Source organism: Musa acuminata, chromosome BXJ1-9 (assembly GCF_036884655.1).
Source record: "Musa acuminata AAA Group cultivar baxijiao chromosome BXJ1-9, Cavendish_Baxijiao_AAA, whole genome shotgun sequence".
NCBI classification, from domain to species: domain Eukaryota; kingdom Viridiplantae; phylum Streptophyta; class Magnoliopsida; order Zingiberales; family Musaceae; genus Musa; species Musa acuminata.
This window is the reverse complement of record NC_088335.1, coordinates 9317882-9340133: the sequence shown is the minus strand read 5'-3', so window position 1 is coordinate 9340133 and position 22252 is coordinate 9317882. Positions and strand designations below refer to the sequence as shown.

General features: G+C 42.2%; 1 protein-coding gene across 3 annotated transcripts in view; it reads left to right on the top strand.

The window, feature by feature from the left end:
- LOC103997899 (nuclear pore complex protein NUP160) overlaps nucleotides 1-22252 on the top strand; it is a 43306-nt gene that overhangs the window by 11693 nt on the left and 9361 nt on the right. For all 3 annotated transcript variants that reach the window (XR_010479388.1, XM_065082882.1, XM_009419234.3), the window contains exons 8-15: nucleotides 907-1004; nucleotides 4342-4462; nucleotides 5995-6177; nucleotides 6266-6458; nucleotides 6547-7112; nucleotides 7963-8125; nucleotides 20211-20482; nucleotides 20601-20788. Coding sequence is in view for 2 of the 3 variants with exons in the window: in XM_065082882.1 (XP_064938954.1) it covers nucleotides 907-1004; nucleotides 4342-4462; nucleotides 5995-6177; nucleotides 6266-6458; nucleotides 6547-7112; nucleotides 7963-8125; nucleotides 20211-20482; nucleotides 20601-20788 (1784 nt within the window). In the remaining variant the exon portion in view is untranslated. The remainder of the gene's footprint in view (nucleotides 1-906; nucleotides 1005-4341; nucleotides 4463-5994; nucleotides 6178-6265; nucleotides 6459-6546; nucleotides 7113-7962; nucleotides 8126-20210; nucleotides 20483-20600; nucleotides 20789-22252) is intronic.

Below are 22252 nucleotides of genomic sequence, written 5' to 3'. Positions count from 1 at the left end.
TATGTACCTTTTGCAAGGTTTCCTGTATGCAATTTGATTCTATTTATGGTCTACAATGTTGCATCTGATGTCAGCTTAATGGATGTTATTAATGCTGCATCTATGACTAGTGACAGTGGAGTCGCCTGTTTTCATCCCTAATCTCAATAGAAGTGATCTCTATCATTATGGATTAAATTGAAAAACAATTTTATTGTCTAATTGTTGTATATGCAATACAGCCAGGTTTGAAAATGGGAGTATTACATAGTTCCTTTCATGATTGATACCGGTAGTTTCTTTTACCTTTATGAAAATTTGAAGTTGATTCTTGGCACTTATTTAAATGTAATTGGCCATCTATAGATGTAACTATCGAGACTTGTTGTTTTTTATCTGTTGTCTTGTTGTTTGAAAGTTCTCTTGTACAGTACAAACTTATTTCAGTACTCTGGATATCACAAGCATGTCTTCCATACATGAGTGTTTGATGTCTCTTCTGAAGTAAAGTAAGTCGCCCATGTGGTGTCAAAACAAGATTTAGATGGGCCAATGCTCCTAAAAAACTTGAAGTTGCTTTAAATGGACGATCTTGCTGTTGCCTTTTGCTACTGTTTACATTTGAAGTTCAGTTCCTCCTGTTCTTTTGACAGTCCTGCTAGAACAGTGTTAATGTTACCTTTGTTTTGTTTGCTTTGAGCATCAAATCTCCTATCAACTGGCACAAGATCACAAATAATTTCTTCTAGTTGGTTTAAATTATGATGACTCACACTTTTGTTTGGTCATTTCATTCAGGGCAGATGCTTCTAATCTGTAAATTTTGTGTTTAGGGATATTTCTTTTATTCTTTTGATATAAATATTTTAGATTCCATTCCTTTTTTTTATTGTCAATATAATGAGGATGTTGCTGCATACTTCTCAGGGAAAGCTCATTGATTTGAAATTCGAATACGACAAGCTTTGGATACTGAAAGGAGATGGGTCGATGCTATATGATCTGTCTCAGACTGATTTTAATATGTAAGTATACTTCTGTTTCTGTTCCTTTCTGTACTTTCCATTTATCATTGTGACTCTTACTGAATGTATGAAGTACCTCTATGACTTTCGACACTTAATTGCTCCTTGTTTGCATAAATAGTGATGTATCATGGTACTCTCTGTGTTGTTACAGTCTCTGCTAGTTCCTGTTTTTAATAAATTGACCATACTGGTAGGTACAAATTGTCTTTTACTGGTATAATGGCTGATTGCTATGCAAACTGGGCAATTTTGTCCTGTACAATCTTGAATTGATCTTACAACCAGGTAAGCTGACTTACCACATTGTAAGCTGGCCAGTACCAAGCTGTACCGAGCAATTATGTACCTTCCTTTTAAAATAATATCTTCCTCTTCTTCTCTTCTTCTTTGGCTGCTTTTGCTTCTCCTCCATATCTCTTCAATGCACTGCAGCCTCCGACCCACTGTTGTCACTCCTCTGCTGCACGTCCGTGCTGCTGCTCTCCTTCACCACAGAGTACTGCTCCTCTGTTGCTGCTGTCTTTCTTTGCCTCCACCTTTGTGTCCTCTTTTCACTTGTATTGGTTTATCAACTCTCTCTACATTGTACTGTTCAGGTATTGCATTGGTTTTGCCACCAACTGATATTGATATGAAATCGAGATTTTAATCCTTGATTCATTGTATGATTAATCAACTGAGTAAAGAGTAAACCTAAAAGTAAGGTTTTCACTTATGAATGGCAAGGGGTGAATGCTTTGTACTGTACATTGTTGCATGTCCTGTACAATGTTTAATCTTGCAGACGATTTCAAAATGCCCATTTATGTGTAGCCTTGTACATAACTGTCATAACAAGCAAATTACAAAACATTCTACCTCTGTTATGCTTCATTCTTGCCACACCAAACAGCATCCTTTGCTATGTGGACTGTTGGTATATATTTCGTTAATAGAACCTAAGGATCTCCATAATCAAGATGTCTAATAAATTAATCAGGATTATATCATGATATTTGACTACATCAATTACGTCAATCTTGTCTCTTAATGCCATTTAGCGGATGATGAGAAGAACTCCACGAAACAAATCTTTCTTATGTATATTATGTATTAGATTTGATATAAAGCAAATTAGTTATATTTATTTTGTATATTTATCAAGGTCTTCAATTTCGAATAATATTGCTCGGTACGGGCGGTACGTACCGGTCCGTCAGCAGATCGGTATACGGACCGCCCGGTATATATATATATATATATATATACCGAACGATATATCGCTCGGTATACAGTATCGTACCGTACCGAGCGAATGTCGAAACTCCGGTACGATACGATATTTCAATCCTTGATATTTATCATGTTTTGCATTACCAGTCCATACTGATGTATCGACCAGCTGTTGGTATGGTACGTATCGAACTATATCGAGCATATCGACACATGGTATATTGGAGTGTACCGATATACTGCTCATACCAGTCCTCTGTCGGACCGATACATACTGCTTGTACTGTGCGATACACTTCGGTACGTTAAACTTTGATATTTATTTTTGGTATTATGAGTTCTTGTGAGCCATTGTCAAAGAAGTTCATGGTGAGGCATATGTCAAAAAGGGTGGTCTTTTTTGTTGAAGGGTTATATACAAATTTATAAAAAATTAAGAAAAATCAATTTTAAAATTAACCTAACTAACGTCAACGCCTTGTAATGGTGGGAAAAGATCTCTTGTGAGGATTTGCCTATATTAATAAGAGTTCATCTTATTTGAGGGAGACTAGTTCCTCCAATCATGTAGGATAGCTAAATTAGCATTTATAAATGCAATAAAATGAATTTGACCAACTCATATACCGAGGAGGGAGCAACAAGTTTGGAACTTATGGCGAAGAGGGCTTGCGGGATAAGAATTTTCTTTTCTGAAAATCTCATAAGTCCACAAAATTGTGGCTGGAAGATTGTTTGATTAGTTCTTGTTTTAAGAAATTAAAATGTCTGTATAATTTTCTTTTTTTGTACTTTGACATCTGTGGAAAAAGGGGAAGAATTATAATTAAGGATATGACTCTGAGTGAAAAATTGTCTTTGACATCTTTTCCTTTTGGTGGTGGTGTAATATATTGTCCATTCATGAGACAAGCCTAGTGTGAGATTGGGGCCCCTAGGCATGGTGCCAATTAGCAAATGATTCGAAATAGGATGCTTCATCATCATGACAGAAATTTTTTTGATATTTTGTTATGTAAAAATGCTTTATTTGCCTATAAAGTTTGCTGATTATAAACCACCAGTATCTTCATCATTTCCATATTTCTTAATTGTTTTTCTTAAATAGCAAAAAGAAATGATCATTCGGATATTAGACAAAAAAAGTCTTAACAATGGTTTCATATAATTACTCCTATGCTTGCATTTTGCTTTTGTTAAAAGTCAATTGTGCTGCTTGGCATGGGATGGAACAAGCTGAATGTTGCAATGTCATGATATAGGTTTTTTCTCTGGCTATATGTTTATCCTATTCATTTTCTAATTTGTCTGGATATGCATATATTCACTATTGTCATAGGCATGCTTTGAAGTCCCTGCCTTTTGGGATGATGCAGTATTTAAATTGAGTGCATAACTTCACCCTTTGATGATAAGTCTCTAATGACATCATCATCATGATTCTTTTATGATTCCTAAAGAACTGGAATAACACTATGAAAAAAATGACCAAGTCTATAAACTTTTCTCTAATTGTTGAACATCAACAATGACAACATTCATGAGCACAAGGACCCACAAGAAGCATCTGCAGGCACCAAATGAAATAACATAAAAGATATTGATAAAACTCTCTTAGGCACCACATTAGATAGAACAACTTCTAGTCTGTGAAACCCTTTTCTCTTAGAGGGGGCATTTGGGACTTGTAATAGAGTATCATGTCTGGGGTTGTACAAGTGTAATCTTGTCAGTCACCATCAGTTCTCACTGAGGTAGTTATTTGGGATATGTTTTTTTGGTGATTGTTGCTCACTATCTTTATATCCTTGCTTAGTCTCTTTCAGTTTTTTTTTATTTGTAACTTAATTGCAAGGTTCGTCGTACCATAGCGTACTGCTCGGTATGGACAATAAGTACTGGTTTGACAAGGGACTGATACAAGTGGTACATCGGTCTGTCCCCATATACCATGTGCTAGTACGCTCGGTATGACTTGGTACAGCTTGGTACGTATCATACCGACAGATGGTTGGTATACTGGTACGGACCGATAAGGCGAACCATGCTTAGTAGTACTACCATTTATCCATGGCATACAAAATTTTATTGAGCATTTTCATTGAAACTCATTTGGCTACAGGAAACATACAGTTGCATATGGTTTGCAAGAGGACTTTGTAGCTGACCAGCTATTTCAAAGTTCTGAACATGCTTTAGATGCTTTGATGTGGACTGACCATTCCATATTTTCTTCAGTGAAGGTATTCAATTCTTCTATGTTCAACTTACTCTTGATTGGTGGCACTTTCCTTTCATTATTTATATGAGTAGCTCAATTCTGTATGTTAATTTGAATTTTTATCATCGTCGTCTAAGCCTTTTCTCAGTAATTTGATTCAGCTAAAGGGAACTTGTAATTCAAGTAGGTTCCATGGAAGACTACTTGTACTTTTATGGGAAGCGATAGCTTGACACCAATCCTCTTAAAGTTGGCACCAAGCTCATGGCCAACAGAAATTTAGATGGAAGAGTAATAGATTGCAGCATTAAATACAACTAGGCTGGTTAAAGATTTAATGGGACTTTCTGACTGCCCATTTATTCGAACAGTTATCTGAACTTCTTAATACAATGTGGAAGTTGACCAAAAACAGTTAATTTTTAGATTCTTAGGAAGTCAGTTGTAACTTCCCAAAAAATCTTTCATCTTTTTCTTTTCCACTGTGATTTTTGTTCGCTTATTGCTCGTATGTTTATCAAATACAATGTAGATGTAGTTAACATAATATGATGGTACCCCACTTAACTAAAAAGTAACATTTAGATGCTCTGAGTCTCGCCCATTTATCAGTTTATGCAATTTTACTGATCTCCAACTGTATACCATGTGTACTTATAGGTGCTGAAATTGCTTGTCATGGAAGCATGAAGTTGTCTTTTTCTGCCTCATTTTGAAACACTTATGAAAGCCCAACCATTCTGGGATTTTGTAGTTTGTAACTTTTTAGATTTATCCTTGATGGCCTAATGAGGTTGGCAATTTTTCTTTTGGCAAATAATAGCGGCATACAAGCTAGTACTTGGCTGTTATCATTATAGCATTAATTTCTTAGAAATTGACTTGTGTAATTACTCAAATCACTGTTTAATGAACAAAAGTGTCACCCTCCACTTAATACTCTTATTTGAATATTGCATAATGCATATTGCTAGCACATAGTAACTAAAATTAAAGATTTATCACTAGTGTAACAATACATGTACTTTTTTTATTTCCTTAGTAATGGCATCTATTTTATATTCCTTAGTAATTGTCAAGATAGCCAGATCTTATGTTGAAGCTTGTGGAGCTTGATACTGAGTGGCATATAGTAGTGCAAAAGTGGGATATGGAGAACATGACACTGGCCTTCCAGATTCTTCTAGGAAATTTAAAACTAGTTAGAACAATGGGCCAATTTCTCTCACCTTTTTCTCTTTACAAATAAACCTCTGAATCATTGTATCATCTTATACACCCAACCTTCTCAATCTTCTTTTGTGTCTATTTGAATATGATGATGATGACATTGAAATTGCTTTGTTGGTTGCATATTGTAAATTCATAGGTCATTCACATAAAGAGTTGCTTCTTACTCCTGATTTGGTTCTCTATGGTTCTTGTTTTAGTACTTCTCTTGGATTATTACCTTAATTTTATTTTCTTCATACATGATTTTTTCATGTCTATTTTCATATTTATTTCAGAGATTTACTCTTCGGCAATCTTGAGAGCCTTACTTTTTTTCTCCAGGATCAAGCTGCCTATTTGGTCTCATCCTTGTATTTGCGGAGATTGCTCCAACCTGGTGTTTATCAATCTACTGCTCTGCGTGCCACTTTATTGGAGCACAAGAAATACATATCTGATTATGAGTTTCAATCTCTTACAATGGATGGGTTGAAAAAGGAGATATTTGCAATAATAGAAGGCGAGGTGATGCTGTAATACTTTTCTAAGATAAGTTATTCATGCTGCAATACTTTTTTCTAATCAATTACTCTCCCCTACCTTTTTGCCTCAGGGGGCTGCCACAAATTCAACGACAACTGTTTATTACTGGAGGTCTTTCTGCACTCACTTCCTACGCCACTGGTGTCAGAACAGTACACCATATGGGTTCTTTGTTGATTCTTCACAGAATGTAGTTGGTTTAATCAGGAAAAACTCAGTTTCTTTATTTCGTTCTTTGGAAGGGATTGAACAACTTATTTATGGTTGGTTATAATGCATTTGGTAGCTTCTGTTTATTGGATTTGTTAGAAATTCTGCTATGACTTATTTTGTTTGGCTATCGTCTTTCAGGCTTTTCTGATGAATTTAATAACATGAAAAGCTCTGGGATGAGTTTGCAAGATAATGGCATTGATCCTGAAGTGCTATTTGAAGTGCTTAGATGCATGAGTCATATAAGCCACCAGTTGGGCCCAGCTGCTAGTGCATTATATTATGAATCTCTCATTAATCCTAGTGTCTCATCAGAAGATATTATGTCTCAGTTATTAAAGATACTGGAAGCTGGATACTGTCCTTCGGTGATATCTCTTATACAACAAATTGGAGTTGATGCTGCCTGGGAGAAGAAACAAACAGCTCACAGAAGCCAGAGGAAGTTCGCTGTTGATATATTGGTGTCCCTTAATTTATTGTGCTCTAAAGCTACTAATTGGCTAGTAGTTTTAGACACCATAGAGAAGTTCCTGACATATCTGAACCCACATAGAAGTGTCCAAGAAATTGATTCCAAATGCATGTGCAATATCAACTCTATCTTATTGGTCCAGGCCACTTCACAAGTTGCAAGAATGATGTTTGAGGCAGCTTTTGATTTGCTGCTACTGCTTGGCTATCTGGTGAACATCAGTGGGCAGGTATAACTGTTCATTCTGAATTATTTTATTAATTAATTAATCAAAAGTTGAAATTTGTTGTTATGTCATCATCATACGCCGCATGATGACTATGAAAATATACTATTATGTTCATGCTTACTCGCTTGCTATTGACTTTGATCATGCTCGTCTTAAACACTGCAAAGGGCTGTTGACTTCATTTTTAATCTCTAGCATGATATTAGGCAAGATTGTAGAAGTTTAGGCCAAAGCAAAATGGATTTGTTCTATATTCCCAAAAGCTCAGTATCTATGAAGCTCCTGAAGACTTGGAAAGTCTTTAACATTGATGGATGACAAGGATTTAAATATCAGTCAATTGGTCGGCAACTTACTAGAGTGGTACCAGCGTACTGGACAATATATCTACCTATACTGCTCAGTCCCATTGATATAATAATGATAAGGGTTTAAAATGAATAGTATTATACCGGTATCGAGCTATACATATTGATGCTGTTATATTGGTCTGAGTGGTACGTATTGGTTGGTACGTACGTATCCAACCTATATAATTAGATACTGGTAATTTGGTAGACCTACTATGCTTTCACATCCATTATAGTTTCATGGGTGCATTGCCTTCCATCATAAGGAATCATGCATGTATCGTGTAACATGCTTCATTGTTTTGAGCTATAAAACTCACACTTTATCGGTTAACAATGACTCTGTTGTTCAACGTGGCTATGTTGTGCTTCTTTAGATGGTATTCTATAGAGAGATGCACAATGAAGTGAGTTTTTCACATGACTTGGATGGTGGAAACTCACAGAAGTATATTTTGTATTAGTTACCTTAATGATATTTGCTAACCTTTTTTGTGCAGGTAAATCTGTTGCAGACGGACATAGTTCGCATAAAGGTCAGATTAATTCCAACAATCTATGAAGTAATTACAAAGTGGCTTATTATCCATTTTATGGGAACTACACCAACTACTCGGCCAACTATGGAGGATTTTAGTTCTCGCCTTTCTTTACTGCATATAGGTAATTTTGTGCTCCTTTTGCACCCAATAATTATTTAGGTGATTCCCCAACTAGATTTTATAACTCAAGATGCATGCATCTAGTAATTCTTTGACGTGAAATTTGGTATGTAAATGCACAACTAAATTATCAAAATCTGCTTGATAAATCAACCAAAAGAACTAAAAGTATCCTGGATTTGTGGTGTACTTTGTGAAACCTACTTGCTTATTTTGAAGAAGAAAATCATCATGCACCTGCTTTTCCTAATTGATGCACACCTATAATTCATGGTATCTTGCTATCTGAAAGTTCATTTTTAAAAATTAGCATAGGGTTATATCAAGGAACACTATATCGTGTCAGGTGTTTCTTTCATTGTGTGGGCCTCTATGTACCGAACTATTGATCGGTGTCGGCGTACCATGTGTCGGTACATCAATACATATCAATTTTTTTAAAAATAGCCAAAAAATGATTAAGAATAAAAAAAACCTTTTTTAGGATTTATCTCCTAATTTATTGGTATATGAATTATATCTAGATAATGATAAAGTGTATCTAAGACATAAATGAATAGAAAATCTAGGTTATAAGGAGGCAAAATTGAATTCATCTTTTTGATTAGGAACTTAAGTCACTAATCTCAAACTTGATTACCATCGTTGAATATTAACTTTAATCATACGTGAGAGTGTGAGAAAGAATGAGAAAGAGAGCGAGGAAAGTGAGTGAAAGAGGGGGCAGAGAGGGGATCGAAATCCCTAAAACTTGATTTCCACCATTGATTATTAACTTTAATCATACGTGAGTGTGAGAAAGAATGAGAAAGAGAGCGAGGGTGAAAGTGAGTGAAAGAGGGGGCAGAGAGGGGATCGAAATCCCTAAAAGAGGCCCCAACGGCCAATTTGACTCGTTATGGTTTTGTAGCGGTTCGAGACTGGCTTGGTATAGGTGGTATATCGGTCGATATGATCGAGACTTGTTTACTCATCCTCTTCTCCTCTCTCCTCTTCCACCACTACCTCCCCTCCTTCCTCTGCCTCCCTCCCTCCCTCTTCTTCCTTTCTCTTCCTCCTTCCCCTTCGTTTTATTCCTTTTCCTCCATCGTTTCCTCTTCTTCGTCCTCCTCTTCCCTCCATCGCCCCTTCCTCTTCTCCTTTTTCTTCCTCTCTGAAGCTTTTTGGTAAGTATTAGTTCGACCAGGTCATCAAAATGGGTCTAGTAACCGAAATGATGATTCTTGCCAATGTTTGATGTACTACTCAAAATGGTACCATATGAGGTGGTATGTATCGGTTTGTCAGTTGATTGGTATGTGGACCAACTCATTTCAGATGGTACACAAAAAACTAACTTGGTACTGGTGATATACTAGTTGATACTATGGTGAGCATTCAATGTTAAATGGGTCGGAGGATGTCGCCTAAAACGAGGGTGGTCCACGTACGATTCATGCTCAAACTGGTTTGTTCTTTTGTACATGTGCGGACAAAATGGCGATCCTTATCAAGTAGAACGATTCAAGATTAACCTGATCTTTTAATTGTTTAAGATATATCTTCTTAAGTGATTAATTAATAAGAATATTAAGCCTTCATTGCCTGAATGATCTTGTCTCCCATCTTAACACTTCGGTGGCTGTTGGCCTACCCCAAAAAAGCACCAGACACTTCGGAAGTGGGTGTATTGTGTAATTCTTCTGTGGATTGCCACTCATGAAAACTGGAGAAAGAAATACGTGATGAAAAGACTCTCGTTTATGCAAGGGTGGGCATCATTTTTCTTGGTTGTTACCACAAGTATGGGTCTGCATAATGTGGATGGGCTTGTGCATCCTAAACAAAGGTAGTATGCAAAGTTTGACTTATCAGTTCGAGTCGGTGTGCCAACTTGTCACGAACGGTCGTTGCGCACCCGCAACAACTCCGTTCAACGAACCGTTCGTCGCTCTCATCTACATGTACAGTTACTTGGCAGCCTGTTTTGCCTTGGTTTTGAGTCATTTTGTTTGTAAAAATGTAAGTTCGAACAAGTTGCAGCATTACAAAGCGATCGCTCACCGAACCGAGCAAAATAGCCCCAAAACAGCCCAAAACAGCTCCGTTTTCGTGTGCCGCGGGCTGATTTCTGGAATCTGCCTCCGCTCACCAAAACGTCAGCCATCTCAGCCCCTTTGAACCCCCCGGGCGGCACAGGGCTGGATGGGGCTTCGGTATAGTACCGGGCGTTGAACACTCATTCGCAAGTTCGCACGTTGCCTTGACGGGAACTTGTTGTCGCGCCCGGGACTCGGTGAGTAGCTGTTTGTGGGCTTGCAGTTGTTCGTTCAACCTTTTAAAGCCCTTGTTTTCCCCCTCTCCCTCTTTTCTCTTGTGCACGCTAGGTGCTGGCTGAATTGCTTGTAAAGCTTCCCCTCTTTTCGCGAGACGTCGGGACTTGTCCGTCGCTCGTTCTTTCGAACTAATCAACTTTCTCTTTTATAGGTCCTTCGGGACCTGCGAGAGGTTGCAAGTGGGCTGATCTTTGCGGAGTAATATCGCAAGGGCGAAGCGCGACTTAGGCAACACAAGCTAAGTTCGCGTCTTGGCCGCAAGGGTGCCTCACGCCTTAGGCAATTCCAGTTAAGGCCGTGACATTGTGGTATCAGAGCGGGCAAGCACTTCGAGCGAGCAGCGAAGGAACTTCGCAACTTCGCCATGGCGAAGCATCGTGGCGAATCCAGCAAGACGGGGCAAGCCGGACCGTTGCCCCAAGCAGCCGCAGGTGGGCTGCATGTGCACACTCGCTCTCATGCTGTTGGAGCTGCTCAAGAGGAGCACGGCAGCGAACATGATGAGCGAGAAGTTGGCTACTCTCTGCGAGCGGAGGAGGCGCAATCTGGAGCGCCAACGGGGAAAAAGAGTCACAAGGAGAGACTCACAACGGCGGAAACCCGCCTAGATGTTCTTGAAGCGAGCGTGGAGGAACTTTACCATGGCCAATAAAGGCTTGTTGGGGTAGAGAGCTCGCAAGAGGAAGCAGAGTCTAGGATCGATAAGGTCGAGGCCCTAGTCGACCGACTGTCTGATGACACCAAAGACTCTGTGCAACACTTACAAGATGTTGTGGCGGAACTCACTTCAAAGGTGGTCATGCTCACAAGAGCACTAAATGCGGGAGGAAGCAACACCTGCGTTGCACCACCACAAAAATTGAGGGCACCCGAGCCTCATGGTTATGGAGGGGCCAGAGATGCCAAAGAGCTCGAGAGTTTTTTGTTCGACATGGAACAATACTTTCGAGCTACGGGGCCCGATTCTGAAGATACCAAAGTTTCTATAGCAACAATGTATCTGAACGGAGATGCGAAACTTTGGTGGCGAACCCGTTGGGAGGAGATCCAACAAGGTCGGTGTCGGGTTGACATATGGGAAGACTTGAAGCGGGAGTTGAGAACTCAGTTCCTAACCTGAGAACACAGAGTTCGTCGCAAGAAGGAAGTTGAGACAACTTCGCCAGAGTTCCACCATTCGAGACTATGTGAAACAATTTTCTGCATTAATGCTGGACATACAGGACATGTCCGAGAAGGACAAGTTGTTTAGCTTCCTCGATGGTTTGAAGCCATGGGCTCAACAGGAACTAAATCGAAGGAATGTCACCGATGTGGTCGGGGCAATTGCTGCTGCAAAAAGGCTCACCGACTTTGTTTCCTCCGAAGACCCAGGGAGAAGGAAATAATCTTCAAGCAATCGCCCTCCAAAACATTCTCGAGGGAAGGAGCTCGGGGGCGAACAAAAGAAGAAGAGTTCCCACAAAGGGCCAAGCCCGAAAGGCAAGGCCCCGAAACCTGGCGGATGCTTCTTGTGTGGAGGGCCACACATGGTGAGGGAGTGCCCACAAAAACAGGCACTCAATGCGCTAATAGCTTCTATCCACCCTCCCAAATCGGACAAGGGCAAGGCTGTCGCCCTTAGTTCGAGTAGTTCTGAAGCCAACAGCGACGATGAGGAGTCGCAAGGACCCCGGATGGGAGCTATGCGTTTGTTGAACGCCATGCGGGGTCAAGTGGGGGAGAACCCGAAGACAAGGCAACAAAAAGCAGGAAGTGGCGAGCTAATGTATGTTGACATCAAGCTCAATGGCCAAACAACTCGTGCAATGGTGGACATGGGCGCTACCCACAACTTTATAGCCGATCGAGAAGCAAAGCGTCTTGGGTTGATCTTGGAGAAGAGCCCAAGTCAAATGAAGGCGGTGAACTCGGAGGCCAAGCGAATCTCCGGGCTGGCGAAGGGAGTCCCCATCAAAATCGGGACATGGAGCGGGAACACCAACATGATGGCAGTGCCATTGGATGACTTCCAAGTGATTCTTGGAATGAAGTTTATGCACGCGGCGAAGTTGGTGCCAATGTCGTTCTTGAACTCCCTATGTGTAATGAGAGGCGACGATCCCTACATGGTTCCTGTCTCTCGGAGAGGAACCAAGGAACCGCAACATATATTGGTGTTGCAACTAAAGAAAGGGGTGCGAAAAGGTGAATTAACCTTCGTGGTTGTGATGAAGCTAGAGCCACTTGACAAGAAGGCCATTCAAGAACCTACTGTGGTGGCGAATGTCCTGAAAGAGTTCAATGACGTTATGCCACCCGAGTTGCCGAAGACTCTTCCACCACGCAAGGGCATGGATCACAACATCGAGCTGGAGCCAGGAGTGAAGCCTCCAGCGAGACCACCCTACTGCATGCCCCCGCCAGAGTTGGCAGAACTCAGGAAGTAGTTAGGTGAACTACTAAGCGGTGGTCTCATCCGTAGCTCTAAAGCACCTTTCGGAGCTCCAGTTCTCTTCCAGAAGAAACAAGATGGGAGCCTCCGATTATGCGTCGACTACCGAGCCCTCAACAAAGTGACAGTGAAGAACAAGTATCCCATCCCGCTCATTGCGGACTTATTCGACCAATTGGGCAAAGCCAAGTATTTCTCAAAACTCGACCTTCGGTCGGGGTATTGGCAGGTGCGCATTGCTGAAGGCGACGAAGCGAAGACTACCTGTGTGACCAGGTATGGAGCGTTTGAGTTCTTGGTGATGCCTTTCGGCTTAACTAACGCTCCGGCCACGTTCTGCACTCTCATGAATCAGCTATTCAAGGAGTATTTGGATAAGTTCGTGGTCGTCTACTTGGACGATATCATTGTCTACAGTCAAACGCTCGAGGAGCACGTCAAACACCTTCGGACAATTTTCAAGGTTCTCAGGGAGAACACTTTGTTAATGAAAAGGGAGAAATGCTACTTTGCTCAAATTGAGATCTTATTCTTGGGACATCGAATCGGTGATGGCTCCATTCGGATGGATAAGTCGAAGGTGCAAGCGGTTGCGGAATGGCGAACTCCAAAGAAGGTGCCAGAGTTGAGATCCTTCCTTGGTTTCGTCAACTATTATCGACGCTTCATAGCGGGATATTCGAAGTGTGCACCACTGACGGAGTTGCTGAAGAAAGAGCAGCCTTGGAAGTGGTCTGACAAATGTGAAATAACATTCCAAGATCTGAAGGCTGCTGTTATGGAAGAACCAGTGCTCAAATTGCCAGACTATGGGGAGTCTTTTGAAGTCCATACAGATGCTTCGGACTTCGCTATTGGGGGAGTACTCATACAGGAGGGTCATCCGGTGGCCTACGAGAGCCGCAAACTCAACGAGACCGAGCGGCGGTATCCAGTGCATGAGAAGGAGATGACAGCGGTGATCCATTGTCTACGAGTTTGGCGACACTATCTCCTTGGATCGCGATTTGTGCTGAGGACGGACAACATCGCTTTGAGCTATTTCCAAACTCAGAAGAAGCTCTCCCCAAAGCAGGCGCGTTGGCAGGACTTCCTGGCTGAATTTGATATGGCAATGGAGTATAAGCCTGGGAAGGCAAATGTCGTGGCCGATGCATTGAGTCGGAAAGTGGAGCGTGTGAATGCCGCACAATTGGAGGGCGGAGGCCAAGCAAGTCAGTTGCACTCCAACTTCCTTTCCAGGATCAGGGATGGACTGTATAGTGACCCCCAGGCAGTTATCCTGATGCAGCTCATCAAAGAAGGCAAGGCACGACGATTTTGGGTCCAGGAGGGACTCGTTTACACAAAAGGGAATAGGGTTTATGTTCCCCGAGTAGACAATTTGAGGCGTGAACTCTTAAAAGAGTGTCACGATTCCCTTTGGGCTGGACACCCAGGCATTCACAGAACGTTGGCTCTCGTGGAGAGGGCCTTCTACTGGCCGAAGATGAGGACTGATGTGGAGGAATATGTTCGAACATGCCTTACTTGCCAACAAGACAAGGTGGAGCAGCGGAAGCCGGTGGGACTTTTGGAGCCGTTGCCCGTACCAGAAAGGCCGTGGGAGAGCATTTCCTTGGACTTCATATCAAGCTTGCCACTTGTAGGGAGACTCGGATCGATACTCGTGGTGGTCGATCGGTTTTCAAAGTATGCAACTTTCATTGCTGCTCCCCTACACTGTTCAGCAGAGGAGGCGACCAAGCTGATGATGAAGGATGTGGTGAAGTATTGAGGAGTCCCGCACAATATCATTAGTGATCGAGACACTCGGTTCCTGGGACGATTCTAGACCGAGCTATTCAAATTGTTGGGGGTCAAAGTTATACTTCTCTACAAGCCTCCACCCCTAGACGGATGGCCATACTGAAAGGATAAACTCGCTCTTGGAGCAATATCTTCAATACTACGTGAGTGCCAACCAACGAGATTGGGTGAAGCTGTTGGACATTGCCCAATTCTCCTACAACTTGCAGCGGAGCTCTGCATCCAACAAGAGCCCCTTCGAGATCATTACCGGACAACAACCGTCGACTCCGCACGCCATGGCCATTGGGTATACTGGGAGTAGTCCGTCAGCCTACCATTTCGCAAAGGAGTGGCATCGAAATGCAGATATTGCGCGGGCTTACTTGGAGAAGGCGGCAAAAAGGATGAAGAAGTGGGCAGACTTGGGAAGGCGACCGCAAGAGTTCAAAGTTGGCGATTTGGTGTTGGTAAAGCTCCAACCAGCATCACTCCAATTCTTTAGGAACAAAGTCCACAAAGGATTGATGTGCAAGTATGAAGGGCCCTTCCCAATTATCAGCAGGGTAGGCAACGTCTCTTACAAGTTGCAGCTGCTGGCGTGGTTCAAAATTCACAACGTTCTTCACGCCAGTAACCTAAAAGCCTATCACTCGGATCCGCAAGATGCTTCCCGAAGTGTTCCAACCAGTGATTTAAAAAGCGCTAGGCGCCAAGGTCCAAAAACGCCCGAGGCGCTAGGCGCTCACCCGAGCGAAGCGAGGCGTTAAAATATAAAAATATATAATATAATTAATAAATATAATTATTTAAAATTTTAAATAAAAATATGCTATTAAATTAAGAAAATCTAAGAGCGGTGGGAAGCAGTGGCGAGCGGCGGCAGCGAGAAAGAGAAAGGGAGCGGGAGGCGCGAGCAGCGGGAGGGCTCGCGGGAGTCGCGAGCAGAGGGAAGGCTCGCGGGAGGTGCGAGCAGCGGGAGGGCTCGTGGGAGTCGCGAGCAGCGGGAGGGCTCGCGGGAGGCGCAAGCAGTGGGAGTCGCGAGCAGAGGGAAGGCTCGCGGGAGGCGCGAGCAGCGACAGCGACGAGCAGCGGGAGCGGGAGCAGGAGCGACGAGCAGCGAGATCGGGAGCGGCAACGGGTTAGGGTTAGGTAAGGGTTATATCGGTAGAGTTGGTTTGATTGAACCAACTAACAACCGAACCAGGACCGAACCAGACCTAAAATCCTGGTTCGGTCACTTGGTTTACCCAGGCGCTCGCCCGAAGCGCCCAGCGCCTGTTTGAAGCGCGCCGCCTGGGACATTAGCGAGGCGCTCGGGCCTCGCCTCGCCTCGCCTCGCCCGAGCGCCTAGGCGAGCGCCCGAGCGCCTCTTTCAATCATTGGTTCCAACTCGGCTACCTCCCATCACAGCCTCCTACGAAAAGCGAGTTGAAACCATTCTGGCGGACCGCAAGATAAAGCTACCCAACGGAGCTGAGCAAACAGAGTACTTGGTGAAGTGGCGAAAGCTTCCCCGAACTGAAGCCAGTTGGGAGCCTGAAGACGCCCTGCGACATGAAGAAGATATCATCAACAATTACCAACAAGCGTCGACGAGGGCGACAGGTTAGGTGGGGGAGAATGTCACGAACGGTCGTCGCGCACCCGCAACAACTCCGTTCAACGAACCGTTCGTCTCTCTCATCTACATGTACAGTTACTTGGCAACCTGTTTTGCCTTGGTTTTAAGTCATTTTGCTTGTAAAAATGTAAGTTCGAACAAGCTGCAGCGTTACAAAGCGACCGCTCATCGAACCGAGCAAAACAGCCCCAAAACAGCCCAAAACAACTCCGTTTTCGTGTGTCGCGGGCTGATTTCTGGAATCTGCCTTCGCTCACCAAAACGTCAGCCATCTCAGCCCCTTTGAACCCCCGGGTGGCACAGGGCTGGATGGGGCTTCGGTATAGTACCGGGCGTTGAACATTCATTCGCAAGTTCGCACGTTGCCTTGACGGGAACTTGTTGTCGCGCCCGGGACTCGGTGAGCAACTGTTTGTGGGCTTGCAGTTGTTCGTTTAACCTTCTAAAGCCCTTGTTTTCCCCCTCTCCCTCTTTTTTCTTGTGCACGCAAGGTGCTCGCTGAATTGCTCGTAAAGCTTCCCCTCTTTTCGCGAGACGTCGGGACTTGTCCGTCGCTCGTTCTTTCGAACTAATCAACTTTCTCTTTTACAGGTCCTTCGGGACCTGCGAGAGGTTGCAAGTGGGTCGATCTTTGCGGAGCAATATCGCAAGGGTGAAGCGCGACTTAGGCAACGCAAGCTAAGTTCGCGTCTTGGCCGCAAGGGTGCCTCACGCCTTGGGCAATTCCAGCTAAGGCCGTGACAAACTGGCTGTGCCACTCTGTACCAATGTACCAACACTTGGTATGTCTATGCATACCGATGTTTTGACGAGGAAGAAAAAGAGGTTGAAGAGGAAGGTCCGGTGGAGGAACAGAAGAGGAAGGAGAAGAAAGAAAAGGAGGAGAAGAAGTGCAGCGATACCTGGGAAGTAGAGACATCAGCGGCAGCGTCGAAGGGAAGCAGTAGCATCACAGTGGCGAAGAGTCGGTGCCGCTGCAGCATTGCAACTGTGAAGCGGCAAGGCAGCGCCACTGCAGCATTGCAGTGGCGAAGAGGTAATGCCGCTGCAGCATGGCAGCCGCAAAGCAATGAAGAGGCAGCACCACTGCAGCATTGCAGTGGCAAATCAACGAATAGGTAGCATCGCTGCAGCGGTGAAGCGTTGAAGAGGTAGCGCCGCTGCAGCTACAGCATCGCAGCGGCGAACAGGCAGTGCCAAGGCTTTGTACGGGAGAAGAGCCCTAATATTTTTTTATTAACGCTGAAATGGATTGGGGCCCACCACTTTTTGATTTTTTTATTATTTTAATACAGACCACCTGAAACGAGGTAGTCCGCATATCAGTTCATGCCTGGATTGGTTTGTATCGCCAAAACCATACCGTTTCGGATGGTACAACAATCCTTGGCAGTATGTTCCAGATGCTTAACGGGTCTCTCTGGCACCAAAAGGGAATATGCTCACATGTTGGTGCCAGATTGTCATAAAAAATGAAAAAGAAAGGAGAGTTGGCAAGAAAAAAGGAAAATGAGCAGATACCAAGATGACTATATTGTCTCCTGTTCTCACGTTCAGTGGCATCCTCTCCTTTTGGAACCTTACAAGTGCCATCACAAAGAATCACAAGAGACAAAGGGCCATCTTTGTGCCAGATCCTCCCTCTCTGACTTTGTCTATACGAATCTGCCACTTCACCTCCTTTTACTTAGAGCACTATCAAGGCTAGTAGCAATTTAACAATGAGTTAGTATGTTTTCTGTTTGGTGCTTTAGTGTATCACGAAAACCATGTGGGTCAAGCCCCTTGAAAGTAGTGTGCCCTTTGGAGTGAATAGTAACTCATTTAGACATATATTATCTTTAATCTTAGCCCATTACCTAATAAAATACTGAGAGTGAGTATCATTCTTCCCCACTTGAATGAATAAGGTTGGGCCAATACACATATCACACGAGTTCATGGATTACCAGGATATCATGTAGGTGATGTGGGATTGAGATGTGCTATTCCCGCAAGACATTGTTGCCACCAACCATGTGGCTATCCCCATTGGATCGATGGATGCAGATAAGATCCAAATATTTTGGGCTCCGTTCATGACAATTAGATTTCAATGATGAAAGTAGAGGCACACTGGTTCAGTTTTAGTTTGGTTCAATTGGACTAGTCAACCAAAACTGAGTTAAACATGATTGGTTTTGTTATCATTATATCCGGACCACACTGAACGGAACATAACCTATTCATTTGGATTTTTAATAAATTTGACCTCACAGAACAACTGAACGTCTCAACAACTTTATTTAGAAGAAAAGCAATATTCGGCAAGGTAGAGTACAAGGAGAGGAAAGTGTACCATGTTTTTTTTGTCAGCACTTTGTGGAGGATGACCAATCTCTGACACTGATGAAAAGAGGGCATGCAGTCGCAAAGTAGTTCTCAATAGCATGGGATACGCCTCATGGGGCTTTGACAATGAGGATTTGGACAACGACAACATTGATGACAATGATTACAAGGTCAACTATGATAAGATGGGGACTGCTGGGATGTCAGTGGCATTGGCTTGAGGGAGATGGGAATTTGTTTTAGGAAAATGGGAATATGGAATTGGCTAATTTGCTGGTCAAGTTATAGTATACTAAACTTTTTTTTTGTAGGGATATGTGTGAGATGTCATGGTTCTAAATCTGGGACGCTGGACCCATATCGGTCCTGGTCAAACTGATATAGGTCCAGTATGTATTGACATTCTAACACTCAGTATGTCGGTGTGTAACATGATGCCAAAAAGGGGGAGCCGGAGAAGAAGAGGGGCAGGCTAGTGGTGGCAGGTGTCGTGTCAGTGGGGAGAGAGGGGTTGCCATGAACCAGACCGGATCACCTGAAAAGGGGCAGTCCATGTCTCAGTTCACACTCCGACCAGTAAATACCATCTGGTACATACCAGTCCAGGTTGTAATTTGGAACCTTGAGATATGTACAGTAATGTTTTTAAACTAAAACATGCAATGGTCAAAGTCAGTATGGTTACTGTCAAGATGGGTTGCCATGAACTGGACCGGATCGCCTGAAAATGGGCAGTCCACATTTCACGTCCTGACCAGTAAATACCATCTGGTACATACCAGTCCAGGTGTAATTTGGAGCCTTGAGATCTGTACAGTAATGTTTTTATAGTAAAACATGCAATGGTCAAAGTTGGTATGGTTACTGTCAAGATCTATAACATTACAGGCTTAAAGTTAGGTTTGATTCTCACAGGTCTTGGACATGCCAAATAAAATGAAACCGACAATATTTGAGTTTAGTTTTTCCAATTGAGCTGAATCAATATATTGAGTTTAACCTAGAAAATGCCATACTCAATTTGTTGGTTTGGTTTCTCTGTTTGACCTGTTCACTTTCACATTGCTAGTTAAAAGAGCCCCAGACACATCTTTAATTAGGAATTACGGAATCAGTCCGTAAAATGGCCAGATCCAAACAATGAACAAGCAAGTTTGAATGAGGTTTTAGGTTCATTTTATTAATGCTGAACTGAGGCTCTGTGTTTCATGTTTGTCAGTGGAATGATAGAGATACAATATGGTACAATTATTATAAAATTTATATTATTGCTGGATACCAACCGGCATGAGAGGGCACATCCAGTAAGGTATTCCTGCATATTGCATGCTATTTGTTGGTTGAAGAACAATTGGAATGCCGGGAAAGGGTAATTTTTGATAAGATGTTCCTCAAACTGTTGTACTTGCTGAAGATAGTGACATCATATGTTCTGCTTCTAAAGTTCTAATTTGTTACCATCTGGCTTTGTAAGCATCCCTAAATATGCTTCTGTGCTATTTATTTTCTAAGTCTATAGTGTTAATGATTTTGTTTTTGATTTAATTTTGTATGATTACTTCACAATAACTATCACTTTATGTCATTGGCATAGGCAACAGAACCGGTATAAATTCTTGGGATGGAAAGTTGGGCTCATCTGATTTTACATTGGCTTGTCTGTTTGAGTTCCCCACCGCATTTGAAGGCTTGGAGTTTCTTTGCTCAACATCTTTACCTAACCCAAGCAAATTAAATCATTTGGTGCAGAAGTACTGTAGTTTAATTGCATGCAGCCTCACCGTTGCGGAGTCTAATTTGTCCCCCAGCCCCACAATTGAGCTAGCATCACTTCTTCTCCATCATGGACAATATGAGGCTGCTGAGGTATTTCCTTGCTTATCTGTTACTAATTTAAACTGCAGTTATATGTTTTCTAATTAGTTATCTGTTATGAAGTTCTTCATTTACTAATCTCTCCTTTCCTTTGCTTACCTTCCTCTAGAGCCTATTTATTATTGTTGATGGTTATTCAAGAAGTAAAAAGGTATCAATAAGTGCTCAAACTACAGATGGCGAATGGTGTGCACATCTTCATCTTCTAGGATTTTGTCTTCTTGTCCGTGCACAAAGTGAACTACAAGGAGTTCTGAAGGAGCAAAAATTACATGAAGCTGTGCGCTGTTTCTTCAGGTACTCAGCTCATATATGCTTTTATTGTCTAATTAGCCTTGTCTTACATTAGTGAAATGGTTTCCATTGAGATACCTAGATAAGAATTATTAAATAGGAGATTCATAAAGCTGAAAATTGGTTGATGGGAAGGTGGTTTGGCTTCCTTCATGTGCCAATAAAACTAAGAAGAATGATTTATGTTAACATGTTAGTATATTAGCAGCATGGAAGTAGGTTTTCCTTCTGCTTTTCTATGTTCTAAGTGAAGACAGTTACGGATAACTTTCTTCAAATGATGAAATTCATTCAGGAGCCATGTTTGCAATTTCGGTCCGTATTGATATATCGACCAGGCATCGGTATGATACGTACTGAGGTGTACCGATGGTACGTAAGGGCATACCGATGGTACACCCAAAATTATCAAAAGTAGCTCCAAAAAAACTTGAAAAATAGAAAGAAAAAAAAAAGTAAGATTAGGTTTTTAAAGCTTGAAATAAATATAAATTTAGTATAATTTTAGCAAAAATAATATAAATTAGGAAAGAAATAGCTTTGTGGTACGTTCTGGATCATCCTTTAAATCTAAAAATCTAGAAAGAGAATACATACCTCTTGATTAGAGTATTTTTGCCTCCTAATTTAGCCTCCTAAATTTGATCTAATCCATAAATCGTAACTTTGTTGAGTTTAGGAGAGTGAAAAAGTGAGAATGAGAGAGAAAGATATGAGTAAAAAGAGTTTGAGAGAGTTGAAGAGATTGCGAGAGTGAAATGAGTTGAAAGAAGGGGTTGGAAATGGTTTAAAAACCTTTTCCTAAGCCTTGAAATAGGGCAATCTCAGCCTTTGATCGGTAACGGTCGGATTTTGATCGTTACCGCTCAATACAGACCCATGTATCACTCGATAAGGGGTTGTGTGATGATACCACTCGGTAGAGGGCGGTCTGTATACCGGTATCCTATCGGACCAGTGCTTACTGGCCGCACCGAGCGGTATAGGTCGGCACGGCAAACCCTGTTCAGGAGCTTATAGTTGAGTGTGCATCTCATGGAGCTGCAGCTTCTTACTGCTACTACAGTTATTTTATTAAGGAGCCTTTGTTGTGGCAGGGGGTCTGGCTGGATTTGGCTTTGGGTTCATATTCGGAAACCCCAGATTTGTTTTTTCTTGTTCCCAATTTTTTTGGTTTCATGACACAGATATCCCTCCAACCCCCTAATTGAACTTTATCATGGGCATTGTCATTAGATAACCAAAGTGCTTTACACCTTTTCTTTTGCTTTTTGGTCTTCATCTTTCTTGGAACCTCTAATGTAAACTAATTCACTTTGCCATACTGATGCATTAGTTTATATTTTCTTTTGATCACATCCAATTCTCTCATTTATTTTTAAGTGTTGTCACCTAAAATTTTACGTATGAATCATATCCTTTTGTTTTGTCACTGTTATTTGCCTAGTGGAACTTTCGTCTTGCTTT